The 25,051-nt window shown below is 37.6% G+C and overlaps 1 protein-coding gene across 1 annotated transcript in view; it reads right to left on the bottom strand.

Moving 5' to 3' along the window:
* The window catches only part of LOC145687884 (protein O-linked-mannose beta-1,2-N-acetylglucosaminyltransferase 1-like), a 177,103-nt gene that overhangs the window by 109,784 nt on the left and 42,268 nt on the right, over positions 1–25,051 (bottom strand). The window contains exon 6 of the mRNA XM_081761402.1: positions 23,997–24,152. Coding sequence (XP_081617528.1) covers positions 23,997–24,152 — 156 coding nt within the window. The remainder of the gene's footprint in view (positions 1–23,996; positions 24,153–25,051) is intronic.

Raw genomic sequence — 25,051 nt, forward strand, 5'->3', positions numbered from 1 at the left:
CCAGTTGTGGTATCTTTGTTTCGTATTCGTACGTCAGGTGTACGATCACTTTTTGCGTCTACTCTATACACTTTCTACGGAATTTATTTATTTTCTGACCATTAAACTTGTCTTTGTGGTTCTTTATTGATATATTCATAAAGCTTAATTTTCATTATTCATATTGTGTGTGTTATTACACTTCTTAAATTTTCTGTTTCTTTTTCGCAGGCATTCTCGTTTCAATAGCATAGGTGTACGAACACTTTCTGCGCTCACTGTATGTACAGTAAATACAAATTTATAATTTTTGACTTTACGAAGTGTACAATGTAATTGTTCAATAATTAACATAAGCAGGCATTCATTAATTTATATTAATATAATAATTAATAAAACTAATAAGCGGCTGATTGATGACTCAGTGGTAGAGTTTTCATCTATGGTATTCTAACCCAGGACATGTGGGTTTTCGGTGGCTAATTTTGTGTTCGAAAATTTTCCCGGTGGAAGGCCTACCTTTCTTATATTTGTTCCATCATCACTCATTAACGAATTTAGTTTATCAAAACTCTATAGCCATATATTCATTCTGTCCGTCAGTGAAGCAAACAGTCTCAAGAACTATCTGATGGATTACCAATCAATTTTGGCCATGATGTACAGAGTCAATAGTTAAGAATCGAGTTCCCTGATGAATGTAATATTCAAACCGGAAGCGGTACAAATCAACCATTTCCGGTTTTAACGTTAATCATTATATAGTAAAGATGGTAATAGATAGCGAGAAGCGGTTTCCAGTAATCGACATATATATAACATTCATGTAGATAGAATGTTACCCAATTTGTGCATCTGCTGAAAATAATGAGCTTAGGTATTTAGAGAGCATTTTCCGCTTTAGAAAATGTGTGCTTGGTAAAGAATGTAGAGAATTAGCTGAGTCAGGCATGTAGCTAGAATATGGTAATAGGAAGGGGGGGGTCTGTCACGAAATACTGTGGTTATTTACCAGGGGCTCAATCATTCTAAACTATTTTATTGGCAACATATATTGGTTCGTTTAGCCAAGATTTCTAATGGGGGGATGATATGAAATACTGTGGTTACACACCAGAGGCTCGATCAATCTAAATATTTTACTGACAACATACCCATATTGATTGGTTAGGACAATAAAATGAGGATATATTAGTAAGTATTTTAATAAGAAGCTATGAAGAAATCTCGAGTAAAAGAATATAAAAAAGTATTGAAAAAGATATAGTTTTCCGAGGTCATTCGAACGGTGTCGAGAATTTTGCGTCTGGGAAATTTGCGCCCTACCTCAAGAACAGGGAAAATTGCGCCTGCGATGTACCTCCACCGGGAAGTTGAGCCCTGCGAAATAAAAGAACCTATTGGAGCTTACGCATTTGCTCGGAGGGGCTGACATTACAGCATAAACAATCCTCCCCCACAACCATGCCATTTGTGATTTATTTTCATTGTGGCTATATAAGGGGAGAATAAACTTCAATATAAGCCAAAAGAACACAACGGATCAAAGCAATCACTGCTTCTTCCAGAGATGATTTTGGGGGAACACTGGCCTCCCCAGAGCTCTCAGAGTGCCCCCTCGGAGGAGACCAAAATAATACGTCTATAATATAATAATAAATAGAATAGTACCAGCAGTGACCCCCCTCCGGAATACTAAGTGTGCCCCCCGGAACATTTTTTTCTGAAAGAACGACTGAACGCAATTGTGTGTTTGAATTCCAGCAAGTAAACACACTGTACATAGTTTTCTTGATAATATTACTGAACTGATTTTACATTCACTTTACATTTTCTTTTCTATATTTTGTGTCCTGAAAAGCCAAACAACTCGCAAGGATTGTGAACAGAGATATCTGGGTAGAGCCAAACAGCCTTTTGTAGATTAAATTATACTCTTTGATTATATTAATAATTATATATCAGTCATTTATACTTTTTTGTAAATTTTGTAGTATAATGAAAAATTGTATTTGTATGGATTGCCCTTTAGTGAACTAAAATTGTATTTTTTTCATTTGTTCGGAATATTATAACGGATGGAGTAACTCACTGAGACGATGATAGGCAAGCCTAGTTCAAGTGTGAGTGGAAGTTACTTTACACAATACAAAAATAAGTTGAATTGTAGGGCGCTAACATCCCAGTGCAAATATATAGCCGGCGCATTTTCCCCTCTTTTTGGGGTAGGGCGCAAACATCCCAGTGCAAATATATTGCGAGCGCATTTTTTCCTATTTTTGTGGTAGGGCGCAAAATTCTCTCATTCAAGGAAAATATAATGTCCGTGAAGTTGACAAGCCACTTATGTCAGACTCCAATTTCGACTTTAAACGTCGCTAGTGCTACGTTAGTGTTCGATAGTGACGCAAATCGTTAGTACTCCACAGATAACGTGTGCTTTTTAAATAATGGATATAGGTCTTCTAACTGCATGCCAACACGCCCCTTCTAAGAATCATCTCAAAAATGAGGTTAACCGTTAGAGCAAGTAAGTGCTCATTAGTGCCATTAACATTAATGCCTCCATCGTACGGCCCTTTGAGTAATGATAATAGCACGCTCTTTGCTAGTCTCAATGCGTCCCTATATTCTCGCGAACATTCTGACGTGTCCAAGTTAGTTACTTTTTTTTTTTTTTTTTTGCAACTATTGTTTATCTGTTATTGTTTATTGCTAGTCTGCAGAGTAGTCCTTACATTAATATGCCATTGTCCTTGATAATCATTGCGTATTTACAAGCAGTTTGTTATTACTGTTAGAAGATATCAAAAAACAACAGATAAAATCTACTACTTAACGGTTCACATTTTTCTTTTACAGTTCATAAACGATTAATAATAATAATAATAATAATAATAATAATAATAATAATAATAATAATAATAATAATAATAATAATAATAAGACTATTCCAGCATAAAAGTTATCAATTGCATCACACTGGCAACAAGCGACGCATATTTTAACTTCATAAAAAATCGTTTCTCACGATTTTCTGGAAAACTAGGTATGATAACATTGTCAAGTTGTTTATCTCAGTGTGATATATGTCTTACCTCTGGACAATATCACAGTAAAACAAAAATTAAATATTAGGAGTACATCGTACTTTTGGACTACATCTCATTAACCATGGGAAGATTGAGTAGTGTATACTTTAGGATGTAAGTTTCAGCTTAATTTGCATCATACATTCTTAGGATTACAAAAAGGAAATTTGTTCGTTTGCGTTTGAACAAAATTCTTAGGATTACAAAAAGAAAAAATATTTTTTCCGAATTCCGGATTTTTTCCGAATTCCGGAATTTTTCCGAATTCCGGAATTTTTCCGAATTCCGGAATTTTTCCGAATTCCGGATTTTTTCTAAATTCCGGATTTTTTCCGAAATCCGGATTTTTTCCGAATTCCGGAATTTTTCCGAAATCCGGAATTTTTCTAAATTCCGGAATTTTTCCGAATTCCGGATTTTTTCCGAATTCCGGAATTTTTCCGAAATCCGGAATTTTTCCGAAATCCGGATTTTTTTCTAAATTCCGGAATTTTTCCGTATTCCGGAATTTTTCTAAATTCCGGATTTTTTCCGAAATCCGGAATTTTTCCGAAATCCGGAATTTTCCGATTTTACTTTCCGGATTCCGGAAAGTAAAAATTCCGGAACTGGCCATCCCTAAACGTTGGACAAGAACCACTTGAGCTCCGACTAGGAATCGAACCAGAATCTCGAGCAATTTCATGATATAATTTTTTAACATTTTTGTCTCAATTCATTGATCATTTCCACTTTCCTTGAACATCTTTTTTCTTTTCCAGATGAGATCTCTTGCTTCTTACATTAAGTATGGTTTGAAATTCAAATACAAGCAAGTTAAACATTTCAATGTCTTATGCCTGGAATCGAACCAGGACTTCCGAATTGTAAGCAGGCGCTCTAGAGATTCTCACACAACAAGTAACTTTACAGTGCTTAAAATCTGTTACATATATTCAGCCGCGGATCCAGGATATGCTCAAGGGATGGGCTAAACCATAGTTTTCAACTTTATCCAGTGTAAAGAAAGTAGGATTGAAGTCCATTTCATCCTGTGTATACCTGAGCGTCAAGGGGGCTATAGCCCCTATAGCCCTTCTCGTGGATCCGCACCTGCATATATTCACTCCAACTCAAATCCCTTTACGGATTCAATCTTGTAAGTTATTATGACTAAAAAAAAAAAAAAAACATTTGATTTTTTTCGAAAAATATGTTCATACATTGTAAGAGGTTTGGCTTCCAATCATTCACTGTAGCCTAAGTTGTATCTCGTTTGTGAAGCAAAGAATTAACACAAAAGTGAAAAAAAAGAGAGAGAAAGAGAGTGAGCATGAGGAAAACTCGAGTGGTTTCGAATCATACGGTAACAATAATTTATTTCTGTTGTAATTTTTGTGCCATCTTCTAACTTCACCCCGAGACTGAGAACATTTTTTGAGCAACTATTTGGCATTTCATTTCCTTTCAAGTTTGGCTAGGAAGAAAAGTTTTATAAATTGCAAATCTAAAATCCACTAGATGAAAACAAATATTACTATTAGTTCGAAAGCCAGACGGGAAGCATGGTTTTTGCGAAAGAACTATTGTCAACGTTTGCCAAACGATGAAACAAAGGTAACGAAATGAAATGAAATATTTGAGTTTTACGTCCCATGGTTATGCCGGGGATGCTAAAAGAAACGGTTATGATGAGAGAATGAATAAAATAGTGGAATGAAATGGTAGTATTGTCTTTGTTCAGTTCTCAAAGCACCGCCCCGGGTGTCACTATCTAGTTACAACACTGCAGGGCCCTTCGCATACTACGACACTTCGTGTACCGAAAACGATCGACAATTTTTTTTTTCTGTGGCAGGCTTGTCGCGGGGTAATGAATTCCCATTTGTTACAATGGGTGTTGCGCGGGATCTTCACACACTACGCGACAAAAGTGACACTGTCGCAGGCTTGTCGCGGGAATGTACCATCTGACACAAGCTAAGACCTTCGCATACTACGCGACTTCGTGGGTCGAAGACACGCCACAGCGCTACAATTCATCATTTCAGCATCCAGATACTTATTCTGAAAGATGAGCTCAATGGAAGCTTTCGATACAGACGCTTTCATTGCAGAAATTTAGGCACAACCTAGTATACGGGACTACAGCAGAGATTCCTATAGCAACAGAATTGAAGCATGTTGCCATTTTGTTCTTTTTTACATTTTCCAAAATTCGGTAGCAAGCCAATGAACTGTTTGGTGGAAATTGCAACATAAAATTACACTGTTTATTGCTTCATTTTACCATTTTAAGTGAAGTAAAGTGAAGTGAAGTGATTTTAAAAATAGCACATATGATCAGATATTCCCAAATATATCACATTCATAAACTGCAATCCCCAGTGATTCTCATCTAATTCCTATCACGACCCCCATTTTATCACATCCTCTTGCCAGCGACCCCCTTATAATTTCTGGTTTGTAATAAGCTTGTGTGGGATTTTTAATATACGTACCTTATACCTATTACAAAGATCTCACGATATCCATCTATTTCTATAACAGTAGAATCCATTTCTTATACGATTCTAAGTGGATATAGTGGATACAGTAAGAGTAATATATTCCCTACGATGAAAGTGCTGGTTGAAGATAGATATTAAACCCTATTGAAGAGGTCAGGAAAGTGGTTGATCTAAGTCCACACTTTCTTGACCAACTAATAGAATTATCGTGCCACAAGTCCTTGCAACTGGGTTTCTGTACGAAGACTTGGACAAGTTCTGTCTAAAGAGGAGAGAAGAATATCGTGGTCTGATATCTGATGCTTTAAATGTAATAATTCCGTACACCGTACCTGTGCGAAAGTGATTTTTTTCTTCCATGGTAAGCATTAAAACAAAGATACGAAATCGCTTATCAGTTGATGACTTGATAATGTGCGTCACGAAGACTGAACCAGATATTGCAACACTAGTGAAATCACACAATGCTCAGGTATCCCATTAGCTTTCAATTTTAATTGTATATTAATATGCAGGTTTTGTTGCATTTGTATTCTTCTGGTATTTCAATATGCAGTTTTTATTAGTTTCATACCGTACCCCTTTCATTTAAATTGATTTTTAAATAACTCTGCATCTGTTGAAAATGTTTAGTAGACCTGTTTTTGTTGTTCTTAACAGAATGTGTAAAACTAAAAAGATACCTATCAAAAAAAATCCAATTTTTGGTATTAGATTCTAATTATATTTCTCTCTTCCGCTTATCTTCACGACCCTCAGGTTGAGAAACACTTCCCCAGACCAATATAGAATTTTATAACATTTCGTTATTTTTTATACGTTCTGTGTGTATTTAATATGTATACTGTACGAAAATATGAAAAATAATGTTTTATAAGCACTTAGCCATGTCTCGCGACACTCCATAATAAAAACTATAAGGAGAGGCCGCGAGGCATGAAGTTAGTGGCGAATTTAGGAATATACTGACTAAGCCCCGGATTTAATCCGCGACTCAAGGGGGATCGCCAACTCCAGGCTACATAGTACGTGCTCCTTATCAGTGGAGTAACTAGCTTCACTGAGCCCTGGATCGATCGATCATCGGTTTACTCATGCCCGACCCTGCCCCGCGCATTTCAGCCGCTGCGTTATATATATATATATATATATATATATATATATATGTGTGTGTGTGTGTGTGTAATTTATTCGGAACTTTACCACACACACAGATTACTCCAGTAAGTAATAGTTGAATTTAATGTTTCGTAGACAGTGGGTTCAATATAATGGATTAGCCAGGGGGAGGGTCCTTTAGTCTGGACCCCCCCCCCCAAATTGTTAAAAGCTGTTAAAATAAAGCCTTAAATTGCGTTTTAAGTTTAAATACGCCTAAAAAGTTTCTAGGAGAGAACACCCGTACCCTCGAAACTTTTAAGAGTCATTACAATAAAACCTAAAATTGCGTTTCTAATTTTCACATTGCGAGAAAATTTTCATGGAGGACTCCCGCACCCCCTCCGAAACCTGACTACACCGTTGGGTTCAATGACAATTTATGCGTTTGCCCAAGGATTTGAGTTATGCCTTTCATTGGGCATGAGTACTTTTATTACGCCATTCTTTCATTATCGTTAATAATTGATTTTTCAACTTTAGCTTCGATTCACAGGTATCTACTGTAGAAGTGAAATGTAAAATATTATTGTGCTATCATATGATTTTATACCCTGCTAGCACGGAAGTAATTGCACCTATCTCACTACTGTTACTCAACTTTGCCTGTTGCTGATAAGACGTAGGTAGGAATTTGGGAGCGCTCAATCGAATCGTTCTACGAGAGGTAGTTCGCAGGCCCTGGTCTCGTGTTATTTTGCCTTGCTTGCTTGCTGCTGTGTTGTCTTGCCCTCAGGCGATTGAGCGGGATGTTTCGAATGTTGTGTTTACCACTACCAAGAGAAAAGAAACAGATATCAGTTACACGAAGGGAACAAAATAAAAAATACTATACCTTGTATATCCTTTAGAGTTAGTATTGGACAGACAGCTAGTACATGAAAAATCACGCGAGGAGGTACAAATTGTTTCACCCCTACGTCTGGTGCGGGTCGGCCGGGAATGTAAGAAAAACTTAAGTCTTCCGCGTCAAACCGGCGCTTTTGGCTACAGTGAGCTCCTGAATTTTTGAAAAAAGAACCAAAATTTACATCATAAAGTAAAAGAAAAAACTAACGGTTTTTGGTGTGGAAGGATGCACAAAACTAAAAACCAGTCTATAAGACAAGATTTTCGAGGCCTTTAGCCCCATAAGATAAGATTCAAAATTCGAAAAAGGACCAAAATTTATGTCATAAGTTCCAAGAAAATTTATTTCGCCGTCTTGTTCCTTTCCATATGCCAATCAACAAAAAACTTCGTAAGACGAAAAACTTATGGGCCAAGTCCCCTTAAGACAAGCTTGTTTGAAAAAAGGGATAAAAATTACGTCATAAGTCACAAGAAAAACTTAAGGGTTTAGTGTGGAAGCATATCGTAATTTAAATAAAAACTGATGACAAGTTGCGAAGTCATATTCATCATTTCTACTGGTGTCTTCCATATTGCGCATGATCTCATGGGCACGTATACTTTGGCTCTATGTTTAAAATGAAAGTGTTCTCTTGCTCTCACTAATAATACTGCCACCTTATCAGTAAGCCTCCCTTGATATCTTACAAAGGGAGTGTGTAAAGAGAAGTTTGCGATGATTTGACTGTATTTACTGTACAGTATGCTTGGAACGACAAAACATATTGTACTTAAAAATGATATGACTACTTAAAAATATTATCAAAACATACTGTACTTAGTAACATTGTTACAATGGTAAAATCCGACCTTCTCTATTGTGAGAATTCGAAGGAAATTTTAAAACTGATTTTTCTATTTTAACTTTCATCTTAAATACATGCAAAATAGAAAAAGACGAGTATGCAAAATAGAAAAAGACGAGTACTGTTATTTGCAGTAATGTACGTACGTTCAGCTGTAACACTTCGTTGTAAAAAACGCGGATTCTTGGTGTGTTGTGTGGGTGAGGATACTTGACACCCACATCATTATGTTATCTTTTGCTTCCCTGATGGTTTTATGTATGTGTTGCTTGATGTGGTCCTGTACTGCTTGTGCTGGTTTCTTCTGTACTGTTTCTGCTGTTGGTTCCTGTTATTTTTGTAGTATTGGCTATATTCTTTTAGGTTGTTCTTAATGGCTGGTCTTCCCGTTGCGCTTGTGCTGGTAAATAATTCTTTTATGCTGTAGCATTTCTGTCTGATGGGGTCTTTTAGGGAAATCCTCACTGGCAGTCCTATGTCCTTCTATGGTACAGGTTGCGCAGAAGGTCTTGTTAACAGGTTTATTGCATGACTTCTCATGCGTTTGTGCACATCTGAAACATACTCTTTGCAGGCACCGGTGACCATACCGGTAACAGTTTCAGCATGGATCCGGCCACACCTGCACTTTTGACTCTTCCACTTTGTAATGCGCACCTTTGATGCTTACTACATGACTTATCAAGAAGTGTATTGCTCTGGGTTAGTAGAGAAGAGGCGTAATAAATTGAGTGGTAGCACTTGAATGAATTCTTCTGATATTAGTGAATGCTATCTTCTGTTTACGGAGGTCATTCTTCATAGAGCTCAATTCCTTGAGACTGTATTCCTTTAATCACGCAAGTGAAAGTTGGATTCTATCGTTCCCTCTGAGTGGTATTTTGCATTTGTGGCGCATTTGGGCCTGATAAGGCCCGGTTATCCGGTGATTGTGATTCATTTTTGGCTTTTCTCGACTTCAATGAAGCCGTCATCCTTATCTTCTACAGCAACTTCCTTGCTCTGAGAAACTTCTGCGAAACTGAGGAACTTACAGCAACTTCTTGGTTTCTCTTCCTTTTGGTTCAGCACTCCGCACTGTTTTGGAGTAAATGTTCTGTTGAATTCTGCTAATTTCTCAGCGTAGGCCTGACTTTCGTTGAAGTTGTTCTTCTACTGATAATATTTTTTTTCGGGGTTTTCGTTTCTCCCCTGTGTTCGGTTTCTCAGTGTGTGTGTGTTTTGATCTCTCACCTGTGAAGTTTCTTCCTGTGTGAGCCTAGGTAGCTGGCTCTAAACATAACCAATTTCTTCTTTCTCCTCTTCTTCTTCGGAGCTCTCTATTTCTTCTTCGTTGTCAAACGCCGTGCGTGAAGCAAATTCGTCCTCCTCGAAGATATGTAGAAATATTTCTCGAGCTTTTTGAGTCGGGAGTGTTATCATGTAATTTCTTTTTCTGAGATGTATTACTTCCATCTGTGATGCGCCCTTCTTCTTCTTTATGTACCTCATGATATCCTCGTCCAACCTAAATCTAGAGCCGACGTCGTATATCCCTACAGGTAACGACTGCGTTCTCTCTATTCGGTTTCTTGGTCAGCTGCGAGGCATTCATCTGGTTCTGGATCTATGGAATATATTCTTGGGACACTGAATTGATTACATAAAGTCGCTTCTCGCTATCTATTACCATTATTACTCTATAGCAATCAAAGTTAAAAAAAATTGAAGTGATTGATTTCTGCCACTTCTGGTTTTGGTAGGGAGATTAGAGTCGATATGGAATGTATTCTTGGAACATTTAATTGATTACAGAAAACTGCGTCTCGCCATCTGCAACCGCCTTTAATCTGTAGCGATCAATGCTAATACCGAAAGTGGTTGATTCTTGCCACTTTCGGTTTAATTAGAGGTTTAAGAGAGAATGTGGCACTTACTCCTACAACGCTAAATCAATTCCCACAAACAGCTGCTCGCAATCTCTTACAGTTTATGCTCTATTAGATTAAATTGAAACAGGAAATTGTAGTGAGTTTCTTCCACTTCTGGCTTTGGTAGAGCGTTAGGAATGAAGATAAAAGTTATTCCTGAAATGCTTAATCAATTGCCGAAAACCGCTTGAAGTTATCGTTTTTACCGTATATCTATTACCGTTTTTTATTTATAGTGATCGTTAAAACCGGAAATGACTCATTTCTACCAATTCCGGTGGACGGATCACCTTCATTAACGAACTGTTACGAGATAATCACTGTACGTATCGATTTGCAAAATAGAATTACGAATTCGTATCCATTCAAAAGTTATCGTGCTGAGTAAGGGATGGACAGACGGAACTAACATTACAATAGAGGTATTTCGGGTATTATGAAATAGTCGGATAATATGGAAAACCTCATTATCTCACCTGTGATGTTTTGCTTCCAAGCAGAGAGGAACGAAACTACTACCTCACATTCCCATGATACTCTACAGTCAATCTCCTTGTTATTGTGGCATTCCCCTAACAGCACAATCACATAGCAGGCATATGCCTATCATGCTCCCTCAGGTACATGGGAATGTGTCCAGTATGTGCCTTACATTCCTTTGAGAGAGAAATCACATGGATGGCAAGTGATAGTCACAGTCTATGTCCGCCCCTAGGCACATGCCTGACATGTACCTGGGGAACGTGCCTAGTATGTTCCCCATGCCGTAAGCGTCAATGAACCACAAAATTACTCCCCCAAAATATGTTAAATCCCCTTTATGCGTAATGCATTTACATTAAGGTGAGTCTAAAAAACACTTTAAACAAGTAAAAGAAATGTACTTCAGGGTGGGCGCGAATCACTGACCTTTGGATTACCAGCCGCGTGATTTACCGACTTGGCCACGGAGGCGATGGAGACAATGTCCCTTGTAGAGGGATGAATTGTTGAGGTCTTTTGAATTTTGCTAATCAGAGTGCTCCTTTGACCACTTGTATTCGACGATAACCGTTTGGAATCAGATAAAATCTACTCGCTATGTAATTTTGTAACAAAATGATGAGTGTCTATATTTTATTTCATGGTTCTTCCATATTCACTTCCAAAGGATCGACAACAGTTGCCATCTAATAAAGTTAATGCGTTTGTTTGCTTCTAGTACACAATCGCTTAGAAAAAGAAGCAACAAATGCTGTTAGAGTATCTGAAACAGTATGTATCTAAAGAACGTACCTAGAACATGACAGATATATGTCCCAAGTCACGACATATAAAAACAAATGACTGTTAGAGTGCGAAACTGAGCCAGGTATATAAATGCTATATTTGTGGTACAGTCCGCAGCAAAAAAAAAAACCTGCAACATAAGCATGTAAGTTTATAGTGAAACTTCGCCTAACAGCGCAGGGAACCAGCATAATCTCTAAGTGGCACAAATCACGCCAGGAGAGACCTTGGCGTCCTCCCCTGCACATTTATTTTGGAACAAAAGACTTCGTCGTTTCACAATAAATTTACATGCTCATGTTGCAGTTTTTTTTGCTCCGGACTGTACATATTTGCAAATATCAATTAGGTGTAACAAGTACCTAAAACTATAGGTAACTGAAGTACATACTTAGCACGTGAATATCATATGCTAAAAAGTAGCTAAAAAGTAGTAGTAGTCGAGTACCTAAAAAGTATCTGGGACACCTAAATGACACATGCCTAGCACACCCTCTACTGTTAGGGTCGTTGTATTGGTAGGCGTGAAAATCTGATTTCTTATTCCTGAAAACTTTTACAGGCAAGTGTTTTACAACCTATATTTTCCTATTGAAATATAATAGAACAACAATTCGTTGTTTACTATGACGTTGAATATACAGAGTTGTAGTTTGATAAGCGCCATTATAATATACGCCTTTGAATGCGTTTAACAGCTCTTTCGTTTCCAAGTTGGCGTGCAGGAGTGCAATATGGAAGGATAGGTGCTGATTGCCACGGGTGCTGACTGCCACAGCCAATTATTGGTGCTGACTGCCACGACTGTCGCTGATTGCAAATATGAAGGTGCTGACTGCCACGACGGCGTGCTGACTGCCACGAGCCTGGGAGAAACTGTATTTGGAAAGAAAGGAATTAATCCCTCATACTAAATTTATGATTATTAATTGCTTTAGTAGGGATTAATTTAGTAATCATCACAGATAAGTTAGAAAGTTGCTCACTAAGTGGAACGACATACACTTGGATGTTTATAAAGGGATTGTCTTTTCTGTTATATGTACAATTTGCACATTTCATTGTTTATATTAATTGTTTTATTGTATTATTTAATGGATATGATGGTCTGAAACCAGCTGACAAGGGAAGTTTGGGAGAAGGACTCGCCTGCAGAGAAATAAGCATGTCATTTGAAGGACCAATTCATGCTGATTACCGGTACAACAGATAATAAAACTCCTGTACGTTGAGAACTGTTCGAGATATTCAGTTTGGAAATTTATATGGGAAAATGAGTGGATGCACGTTTCAATGCGTTAAGTATTCTCACCCATGGCGAAGCCTGATGGTTTGAACTTGCTATTGCTTGATCACTGGGGTCCATTCACAGACAAATTGTCCATTACAAGTTGCATGACGGATGGCAAAGACCTAATAGTTGAAAAGATACCAAAGAATTGCACACGATTTGTGCAACCATTTGATGTGTTTTGATTCCGATCAATCAAAGATTATGGCAGGAGATTTGTACATACTATGAATCTTCTTCATCTGGACGTTATAATGTACCAACGAAACAATCAAATAAAGTGCGTGTCCATACGAATCACTTCCGATCACCGTGATACATTGGATTGTTCCAGTTTGCGTTCTACAAGGCAAGTTACGAACAAATTATAGGCCTATAACTTTTGAATCACTTGCCGAATTTGCTTTTTGCTTTGGTTCTGCGAACTGTTCTCTTGACGGATGCAATACAATTGCACATATAAAATGTTCATGGTGCAAGGGAGTCTTTTGCCTGCGTCATTTCTTCATAAAACAGAAGAACAACAGTGATCAATTTTCATTTCTAACCTATGATTATTGTGAACAATGTAATGACTAATTGTATCTAACAAACCCGTTAGTTATTGCGAAACACTTTTCTTCTGTTACTTGCGATAGCTTTCAATTCGTATGTCAATATTCGTTACTAATTATGTTGTACTTAACGCGTATAAATACGTATATCCTCATTTTCTCATATAAACTTCCAAGTTGAATATCTGAACCGTTCTCAACCGTACAGGAATTTTATTAGCTTGTTATAATCAGCATGAATTGGGACTTAAAATGGCACGCTTAGTTTCTCTGCAGGCGAGTGCTTTCTTCTGAACTTCCCTTGTGAGGTACAGCCAGCAGTGCTTTTTTGATGGAACTTTCAAGAGCTGCTCGAAACAATTTGCACAGCTGTACCAATTTTGTACGCACCGCTCTCTGACAAAACTGAAAGTACACTCATGTCCAAAATTATTGTCGCATATCTATAACTGTCTTCTTGTAAGAACATAATTTGATAATTTTGCAGAGTACTTTTAATACTTATATTATGTGTATAATCAGGATATTTATATTTGTGATAAATTTCATAGGAAAAGAATTATAAATATGAAAATCATAATGAGTAAAATAAAATGTAACTAAATGGACAAGAAAATTTTATTTTCGTTTTATTGTTCTTATTTACTGCTCTTTTGACATGAAATTTACCACATACTTGTCTTTGCCGATTATACACATACTAACATTATAAGAAATACCGGGAGAATTCGTTATCAAATTATATTACTAGAACAACATATTTATAATCATGTGACAATAATTTTGGACATGAGTGTACATACAGAGACCTGTTTACCTTTACTAGGTGTTGGTCTGAACAACACGATCCTAAGGATCATCTAGTTTCTTTCATGCTTCTTGGCGTCCGGTAATTTTACGTCTAGCAACTTTCTCTCAGGCTCGTGGCAGTCAGCACGCCATCGTGGCAGTCAGCACCTTGATATTGGCAATCAGCGCCAGTCGTGGCAATTAGCACCAATAATTGGCTGTGGCAGTCAGCACCCGTGGCAGTCAGCACGCCACCATATGGAATACCCGCAAGAAAAGCATGGTATTCCGTATTCCGTATGGTATTCCGATTACAAAAATATCTATCGGTATTGGGCAATTAAACATACATTTAAGATGACAACAATGCTAAGAGTATTTTTTATTAGAGGAAATTTTCTGATGATACAAGGGGTGAGCTTGGGTCCAGCGTTCATTATGTTTAATATGAGCACACAATGGCTGTGCCGATTCAGAAGTAGAGTATTATATGTGTGACTTTTGCAAGTAATCACATTCAGTTATGGCTTGGTATTAAGAATTTTCATATATTGTCACTGTATTCATTGTATTTTCAACAGAAAACTCATTTCTTTTCTATATAGCATTTGTATTCCATATTACCCGACTATTTCATATTACCCTCCAAAGTGGTTTCTTTACAAATTATAAGTTTTGCCCACCCCTGTACCGAAACTTTTTTTTATCAAGATACGCATAAATAAACCAAATATGTAAGGCGTATATTTGTTTTCCTTTTTGTTTTAATATGCAATTCTTAACTGAGTTACAAGCGAAACAAAAATGGTATTCGATGATACCCCGAACTTCCTCTATTATAAGTCCACTTTGTGATAATAATAATAATAATAATAATAATAATAATAATAATAATAATAATAATAATAATAATAATTATTATTATTATTATTATTATTATTATTATTATTATTATTATTATTATTATTATTATTATTATTATTCTGTAGTATTACTCTGGAGAATTTAATATGTATAGCTATATCTTTTCCTTCTCAGCTTCCAAAAAGTCAAGCTGAAATGGCCCTCTTGCAGGGTGCGTGGCCAGTGATGCTGAAGATGTTTCAGCAGTCCAAATGCGCAAAACTCTATTGGAGTGGCATCTGGGCTTTTCACAGGAATGCTTTCGAAAATAATAACATTAATTTTCAGTTCCTCTGCCACGTCCTGATAAAACCGTAGTGATGTTCTGGCGATATGACTCGAAGTCTTGTCCATATGGATCATCACCTGGCTCGCGTCCATTCCATACAATTGTGGAATGTGGACTATCTTAGATAGATAGGTGTATCTGGCATTCACCTTCACGTCTTTGTTCACCTTGCGTATCATCAACTTACCCTCATATCTGAATTCCGTAACAACCATAATGCCAAGAGCAAAACTTTACCTGCACTGACGAATGAAGTTGCTGTACCTCTTACCGTCAATGTCACGGTGTGTGGTCGCCGGAATGTGACCATCAGCAGTGAGATAGACTTATGATTATAGTGGCAACTTTCTTCCATTTGGAATCCGCCAGGTACTTGAAACTTGAATACGTACGAAAACTTAGCATGGAAAAAGGCCATTATGTAACCTCCCCATACTCGTTGATTTTCGGCGCCATTTGATAACACTCACACACCTACACGGTCACACACAACACCACTCCCGCCAGCAGATCCATAGTTCCAGTATGATACGATAGTGCAGCACCGAATCGAATATGGCCGGATATAAGTGAACGACCTACTGCATACATTTTTTTTTTAAATTTCATGGACGATGAGCTACTTTCTCACCAAATTTAGCTGAGATGCGACCAGTTTTATCGAGAAATAAAACACAACATACAGGCACACATACACCTGGTAGGAACCTATAAGCTCCCGTATACTTACACCTGCATCTAATAATACACATATATGCAATCATTATCATATGCATTTTTATGCCGTTGTATATACATGAAAAGCTACTTTTCACTATATTTTATCGTTCTAGCTCTCAATATTTTACCATATGCAATAATAATGATATTACAAAATACACTGAAACCTGTCATCAGCATAATCGAGCGGAACTCCCAAAAATTCCCGTCAAAGTCAGGTTTCCGCTTAACAGAGATAGATTTTAACTTTAAAAAATACGATTCAATTTCATGTCCTTCGATTATGGAAAGTAGTTTAGCTACCCATTCATTAAATATTTCACCATTTACATCATATGGTCATCACAAAATTCGTAAAAAAAAAAAAAAAAAAAAAAAAAAAAAAAAAAAAAAAAAAAAAAAGCTACCTCATGTCTTTTGCGTAAAGTTTCTAACTATATATTGTATGCTTTGAATTCAGTTTTACCCAGATTTTCAGCTCCCGTTTTAGCGTATTCCTGTAATATAGGGCCCGATATGCGGTGTTTTTACGGTTTGACACTAATAAACCACTTCCATACTATTCCATTAATGTCTTAGTTTTCAGTTTCCTTAACTTCTATTTTTATTTTCCCATTACTGCAGTTTTCTCACCCCTTCAAAATTTCCATTCTTCTTTAGAATCTCGTACACCTGAGTTTTACCGACGTTGAATATCTTCATGATTTGCTTTACATTCAATTATCTCGTTCTCTAGCATGAATACTTTTATTCTGGTGTTAAGATCAAACACAGCCCTTGTTTTACAAGCCATAATGACTGCTGCCGAACCAATGTAAAAATGTAAATTTAGAGCTGTATTGGTAAAAGTTTGATTTCAAGGTGATTGATCAGGCGTAAAACCGAGAGTTGAGAAGGTCAAGGACAACAATAAACAGGAAATTCTGTATATTTCTGAGTATTGGTGGGTCAAGTAACATTTTGTTTCTTTAAATCTGGTATGTCCATGTTTATGAGATTTCAGAACCGCACCTGCTGAGAGCAAGGAAGAGAGGGTATCAGAAAGCGCAAATGAGAAAGAATGACATAATTCTCTCAAATGTTCTGCACATGAATTTTTGCTTCAGACCGTGATGCATTTCGTCTAAACCTTGCGCGGTATACTTTAGGACAGAAGAGTTTTCTTTGGATTTCCGAAAGTCCTCTGAATCCTTCACTGCTTATCTTCACGACACGTGATAGAGATTATGACTCTTGCTTTGTTGCTTCATTCCTTTTCGCCAGAACCTTATTTTGTCAGTTTTCTCCTCATATGTGCCGGCTGTCGGTAGTCGCTATGTTTCGGAACAGAAGTACACCTACAAAGAAGGCTGACAGCTGACATGCTTCGTCCGTCTAGCCGAAAATTGTGGAAGTGAATATGAATAGTGGGTGGGGAAGGTCAACACTGTTCAGAAAGATTTAACAGAAAAACGAATTTATTGCAGACATTGTAATGTATATTTTTGCCCTCTCACAGAATGTCTAAAAATTTTCTAAACGCTGTAGTCCGGAACTCAGAATTTTCCGTTAAACGTTTGGTTTGCTTTCCGTTGTCCGCATAACATAGTTTCTGCTTAATGAAGGGACTTTTACATGTTTTTACTCCAAGCTTCATGGGAACGTGAAATATTTCTGCTTTTAGTAGTAACAGAAACCATTTTGGTCCAGTAATTAATTACTATAGTTATGATACCGTTAAGTTAGAAAGTCCTGGGAATAACCTATACAATAATAACGTTAACGTTATTGATACATACTATATTTCAGTCAGTCTTTTCTTAACGTTATTTAGTAGTAACAGAAAGTATTTCGTTCTTCTAATTCGTCACTATATAGTTATCCGAAAAGTATAGTAACATTATTATTTCACAACAAATGTAAAAGTTATGAATGGTACATAACGAAAAAATTAACAAATATATTGCTATACTTGGCTGAATTTCCATCTTTTCGTTATTTTAACGTTAAGTTAAATTAGTAAGCCTTGGGAATAACCTATAAAATAATAACGTTATTACAATATACTATATACCTATCAATCTTTTCATAAGGTTATTTAGTGATAACAGAAAGTAGATTGATCCTGCAATTCGTTACTCTGTAGTTATCTGATAAGTATAGTAACATAATTTTTTCGTAGCAAATATATAAAGATACGATTGGTACATAACAAAAAAAGTAACAAATATATTGCTATACTTGGCTGTACTTCCATCTTTTTCGTTATTTTAACGTTAAGTTAAATCAGCAAGCCTTGGGAATGACCTATAAAGTAATAACGTTATTACAATATACTATATACCTATCAATCTCTTCATAAGGTTATTTAGCGATAAACAGAAAGTAGTGTGCTCCTTTAAGACTTTACCATTATAGTTATCTGATAAGTATAGTAACATTAGTGTTTCGTAACAAATATATGAAGTTACAATTGGTACATAAAGCATTGTGTTAACAAATATATTACGTTACTTCCATCTATTTCGTTATGTTATAGTTATGTTAAGTTAGCAAGCCCTGCTCGTAAGTACATCACTGTCAGGGAAAGTGCACAAAAAGTCAAAATCGGCTCTGTAATTCAAATTTGGTAAACAGTTCACATAGTCCAAGACAGCACTCAAATAGCCAGCGATACGGAAATCGAGAAACAAGGGACATGTAGTACAAGGGATTAGTGCACTGATTTAAAATTATTCTATAGACCAGTGGTCGCCAAACATATGAAGTTTCTGACTTTACCGTTTCTAAATCCTACTGTAAGCTACCAACTAAAAAAAAAAAAAAAAAAAAAAAAAAAAAAAAAAAAAAAAAAAAAAAAAATCTTACATTTGTTTATTATCTATAAACTTACATTTGTAGTAAATATGAAATAAACTATCCAAGTTAGCAAATGTCTAATATACACATGAAAAACATAACGTTTAGCAAATGTCTAATATACACATGAAAAACATAACGTGCACAACCCCACGCGAATACAATCAACTATGAGATGAGGCTGGCAATGGCAGTTGCGCGGAAGAAACAAGCAGTTGTTGTTAGCGCCCCCTGTCGTTAGCGTCAGCTCAGTGGAGGAATCAAGGTTAGCCAAGCGAAGCGTTAACACGATCTACCGTCAATGTTCCTGCGAGCTACTAGTAGCACGCCATCAATGGTTCGGCGATCACTGATTTACAGCATAGCCAAAGGATTACGGACATTGCTAATCATATGCAAAATAACTAAATTTCACTTGCTTCGACCTATTTACTGCACCTCACGCGCACTCTAATACATTTCACTTTACATACATACATACATACATATATACATACTGTACATACATACATGCATACATACATACATACACACATACATACATACTGTACATACGTACAAACATACATACATACTGTACATACATACAAACATACATACATACTGTACATAAATACATACATACACACGGCGATCTCGGTAACTATTGAAGATACGAAAAAGTGATAAGAGAAGAATATTGTTGAAGTCAAGTGCGCGTGGTTTGAAGTATCCTGGACCAAGAAGAATAGCAGGGACAACGACAATGAAGGATATGAAGAAGAATCATACGCAACGTAATCCAAGGCAGTGGCGTCGCCATCAAAAGTAGAGGGGGCAGGTACGAAAAAGAAATTGAATTGAATTTATTCACGGCAAACTTGTATTAATTGCTTAGTGACGTCAACGAAATGAGATAAGAGGACAATTGAATAAAATTAGAAAGGGCCTAAGTGCCAAAACCCAAATCCAGAGAAAAGTTAATAAACATGAGTTATCGCAATACAAGTTAAACGGTTACAATGGTTGAGTGCTTTAAAACAGAAGCAACAACTTTAAAACTATAAACTCCTTACAAACGTATTCTGCTTCATACTAAGACAACTCTGAATCTTACCATTCAATTCTACTTATTGCGGTACTTAGATCCTGTCTCATTATTCAATTTTTGTCTGACTCTAGAAACAGAAGCGTCAGAATCGTCACATTCCCAGACGACTTAAAACGAGACAGGTCAATTATCTCGTACCCAGCCGGTGGTGTAAGGGGTAGAGTGCCTGTCTGCCACACGGCATTTGGGCAGGCCAAACGTGGGCACGAACCCTGCTGCAAGCCGGAATGTTTCCTCTCAGACTAGGGTCGTTTCCTTCTCCAGCTCTAAACTCACCTAAAGGGCCAATGTGGCCTTGAAGTGGAGGCCCGATCTCTCATTATGTCATTCCTTGAACAAATAAATAAATTAAGTTTCCTAGCTGGTGAACATCATTATTCATTTGCAGGTCTCGTCTCGATTCGTAAAGTTGTTGCCTCATCTCATTTAGTTGAATGATTGTCTATTGTCGTCTATGAGTTTTCGAAACGAAACAATACACGAGAATGTTCTGGTCTCGTGAGCAATACTACTTATGTAATTGGAAAGGCATTAAAAAATGGAGATGCATCTACTTGAGATGTACTATCCCAGCATTCGTCTGATGGGCGACAATGGCATACCATCCTTGTTCCTTTAACAAATGAACGACATGAGGAGAAAGAACTGTGACATTCACACAGGATACGGCAGCTAACCTACCCATTCACTTTAAGTTAACTACCTGTTAGAAGATCCTGAAACAGATAAAAAACAATGCTGCAACTGTGCTCAGCATAGATGTTCGAATTGATGTCCATATTGTTGTGCACAAATTGCCATACAATGTCGCACTCCGGCCCTAACCCGTTGCAGAGTATCAGTGGTAATAGAAGCGTAAGGTCTCACAAATATTGTGTTGTACAGCAGTAGTTGTATGCGGGCGATCCCTGTAACCAACGGAGTCTAAGTCGCCCCACAGAAGAAGATCAAGCAGTGTTAAATCAGGCGATCTCGGTGGCCATTCCACCAGACTTCGACGCTCGATCCGGTATCAACGAACTGCTGCATCCAACCATTGTAGAACGTTGACACTGAAGTGCGGTGGCGCACCATCGTGTTGGTGGTAAAAGTGCCGGCGGTTTGCGACAGGTAAGTTGTCCAAATAATGTTCCAATATTGCTTGCAGCAGGTTTTGATAGGTTTCATCTGTTAATCTCCTCTCTAGGAAAATAGGATCCATCAAAAGATCACTGTGAAATGCACACCACACATGTATATGAGGGTAAACTTAATTATGGAGATCTTCGGCAACATGAGGGTTGCTGTCTGCCTTATACACGTAGTTATGTTTGTTAACAATTCCATTAAGATGAAATGTGGCCTCGCTGCAAAACATGATGTTAGCACCAAGGTTAGGTTGCTTGTGTCGTATCGATCACGCTGGACTGCACGTAACTTTAGCCAAAATGTCAACGAGTGTGCCATTGTCGGTTACGGATTGTGGTCTGCCAGAGCGAGGTCGGTCCAAGACTCTCCCAGTATCCCTGAAGCATGTCAATGACTTCTCAATCATTGTATGTGATGACAATGGGAGCTCTGGATGGCGATGATGAAACTGTTCCGCAGCCGCACGTATACTCAAAACAGAAGCGTGAAGAAGGACCGTTTCTGCTTTGTTTGCAGGTGAATACATAGTCACTATTCTTTATACATACGGAGACGTACGGACGCCAAGTCAACACTCTACTTGAATACAACACACAATTCAACACCAATTCAATACACAACGACACAAACAGAACTAAACGGGAAGTGAAAGATGAGTGGCGTGTTGCTCGTACTTGATTACGTAAGACACTGCCACTCGGGCAAAGTAGGCGTATCATGGCACTATGCTAATTTAAGAAAATCGCTCAGCGGCGCCTTCTGCAATATTTGACGATTTCCTCCCCTCCTGCTTCTGTCTACCTTCAACGGAATTTCCCATAAAATAACGCACATTTGACCAGTTACTGTGCCCCATTTCAGGCATTTCCTTTTTTCACTTATTTCATTTTGACTATTTCCCAGTTCCTATACAGTTCGTCGTAGCTCAGTCGCTAACTCGCCTGACTAGAATACAGGATATTCATGCAATCATGGTTCAAACAATTTATTTGTTCAAGGAAATGACACAAGGAGAGATCGGGCGTCTACTCCAAGGTCACAACGACCCTCTGGATGAGTCTAGCATTGGAAAAGGAAGCAGCCCTAGCCTGAGAGAAAAGACCATCTCGGCATGCAAGAAACCTTACAGTCAGTATGGCCCGTCGAAGCAGGGTTCGTGCCCACGTTTGGCCTACCCAAATGCCGTGTGGCAGGCAGGCACGCTACCCCCTACACAACCGGCTCCATACGAGATAATTAATCTGTCTCGTTTCAAATCGTCTGGAAACGTGACGATTCTGATGCTTCGGTTTCTAGATAAGACAACAATTAAATAATGGGACAGGATCTAAGTGTCGCAATAAGTAAAATTGAATTCTAAGGTTCAAAGTTGTCTTAGTACGAAGCAGAATACCTCTGCATGGAGTTTATAGCTTAAAGGTTGCTGCTTCTGTTTTAAAGCACTCGTGTGTTCACAGTGCCTGTTTATCTCATATGTCGATAACTCATGTTTATTGACTTTTTATTTTTATTTTTGGTTTGACAGTTAGGCCCTTTCTAATTTTATTCAATTGTCCTCTTATCTCATTTCGTTCACACCACTAAGCAATTAATACAAGTTTGCCGTGAATAAATTCAAGTCAATCTCTTTTTCGTATCTGCACCCTCCACTTCTGATGGCGACGCCATTGCCTTGGATTACGTTGCGTATGATTCTTCTTCATATCCTTCATTGTGGTTGTTCCTGCTATTCTTCTTGCTCCAGGATACTTCAAACCACACGCACTTAACTTCAATGTTGTCCAACAAAGACGTGGCAACATTGCATTTTTCTTTACCATTGGGCGCTATATTAGTGTAGAGCCCAAACGGTTGATCTAATTCCGAAATTTCCAACATTTTAGATTGAAAACACATTCTTTCCAACAACATTGTTCTCTTATCATTTTTTCGTATCATCAATAGTAACCGAGATGGCCTATGTAAACGGACTTATGGGACACCCTGTATATATATATATATATATAGTGAAAAGAAAGAAATCAAAATTTTACTAAAATCAGATAGTAATATCGAAAGGAAAACAATAAGTTCAGGCCCGGGTGATCTAAACAAAGGTTGAATACAGTTATAGGCCTATAAGGAAAATCGGGTGCACGTATTGGACACCTGATACGATAACCCTGAAGAAAAGTGAACTGATTTGAAAGAAAATGAAATTAAATATATAAGTTTTACGTTCCTCGATTATGCCAACTAGGCTAAAGAAGACGGTGTTGATGAGAAATGAATGAAATGGTGGAATAAAGAAAGTGGGAGGAAACGGGAGAACTCCGAGAAAACCAACGAGCACGGTGTTTGTCCACCACAAAATCTACATGGCGCGAGCTGGGATCGAACCAGGGACTCCAAGCAGCGGAGGTGAACGCTCTACCACTGAGCCACCGCGCCCGCCAGGAATACTTTTAGCAGACTAAGTCAGCAGTCAGCAGACTAAGATAAACATTTTATGTCTTTAGACACATATTTTTCTTTCTTTTAATCTTTACACCTGATGATAAAGACCACATTGATGCACAAACTCTCAAAATTGAAACTTTTACTTTTGAAAGGTGATATTTTTAAATTCGTTATTTAACATTACTTTTAATAAATTTATTTATGTATTTGTTGAAGACTTCGTTCCATTTGCCATATTTAAAACAGGACAAAAGACTTTAGGTACAGAGTTAATAAAAGAATTAACTACTACGAGGATTTCTGAGTACTTAATACTAGTTTGTGAAATGAATTTTCTTTGGAGAAGAAAGCTCATACTTACTTGTTTTAGGGATGCACATCCTTTCATCAATCACTTCCGCCCATCGACTATTTCTCGCGTAATTTAGTTTTTCATATGGTGTAAACCCAGTAATACCTCGTTGTGAGATCATGTACCATTGCGATCGGAAATGAAGATTCTGAACCTTTCCACTTCCTGGAAAATAATTATTTTAAGTTCTTTAGTAATTAAACGATTCACGTCACCGTTCGATAATTGATAAATTAAAAGATAACATGGTATCAGATTGTACTACCGTGAAGAAGAGGCTTACACTCACCTTAGCCTAGTTGGTGTTCTGTATACAGTTTGTTTTACAGGGCACTATATTATAATCTTCCTATTTTCTCACCGGGGCTCAGGTACGACAATGGTGGAATCTTGTAAATCCTGAATTTTTAATACAAATAAACGAAAAAGGCAGAAAAAGTAGAAGGCAGCAGTAGAAGATATAAGAGAGAGAGAGAACATACAAATGGAACGTTAAAAGTAACTCCAATGTAAGAGGAAATGCAGGAAATACAATAAGCGTGAAGGTTCTCCAACAGATCGCAACACTGTGACGTCGCACTGAGGCAACAGCTGCAAGCGTACCCAGTGTGCAATCGTGGGTTGGAGTCCTTGAGTGTTGCACCGATTCACTGCAACAGACAAGTATCCCAGTGTATCTGAATAATATATTTCCTCAACGGTAGATTGACCGCGGCGGACCAATTAACTGGCCTCCCAGATCGCCCGATCTAACCCTATTAGACTTCTGTTTATGGGGCTGGTTAAAAGGGGGTGTGTACGCTACGGAAATGGATACACGTCAAGAACTTGTTGCTATCGCATCACCGACGCTGTTGCCCGGATTAAAGCCCGCCGATATGATGTTCGATGTGCAACACAACACACCCTCCAACGCGTTGACAAGTGCATTAAGATACGTAGGGGACGTTTTGAGCACCTCTTGTAGGATGGATCAGTCATCTGTCCCACCATTATTCTGTCCACCACAGCGCCTACACAGCATTTCGGTAAGTAATATTCACACTTGTCTTCATAATCATTCA

Source organism: Thermobia domestica, chromosome 6, assembly GCF_964235325.1.
Source record: "Thermobia domestica chromosome 6, izTheDome1.hap1.1, whole genome shotgun sequence".
NCBI classification, from domain to species: domain Eukaryota; kingdom Metazoa; phylum Arthropoda; class Insecta; order Zygentoma; family Lepismatidae; genus Thermobia; species Thermobia domestica.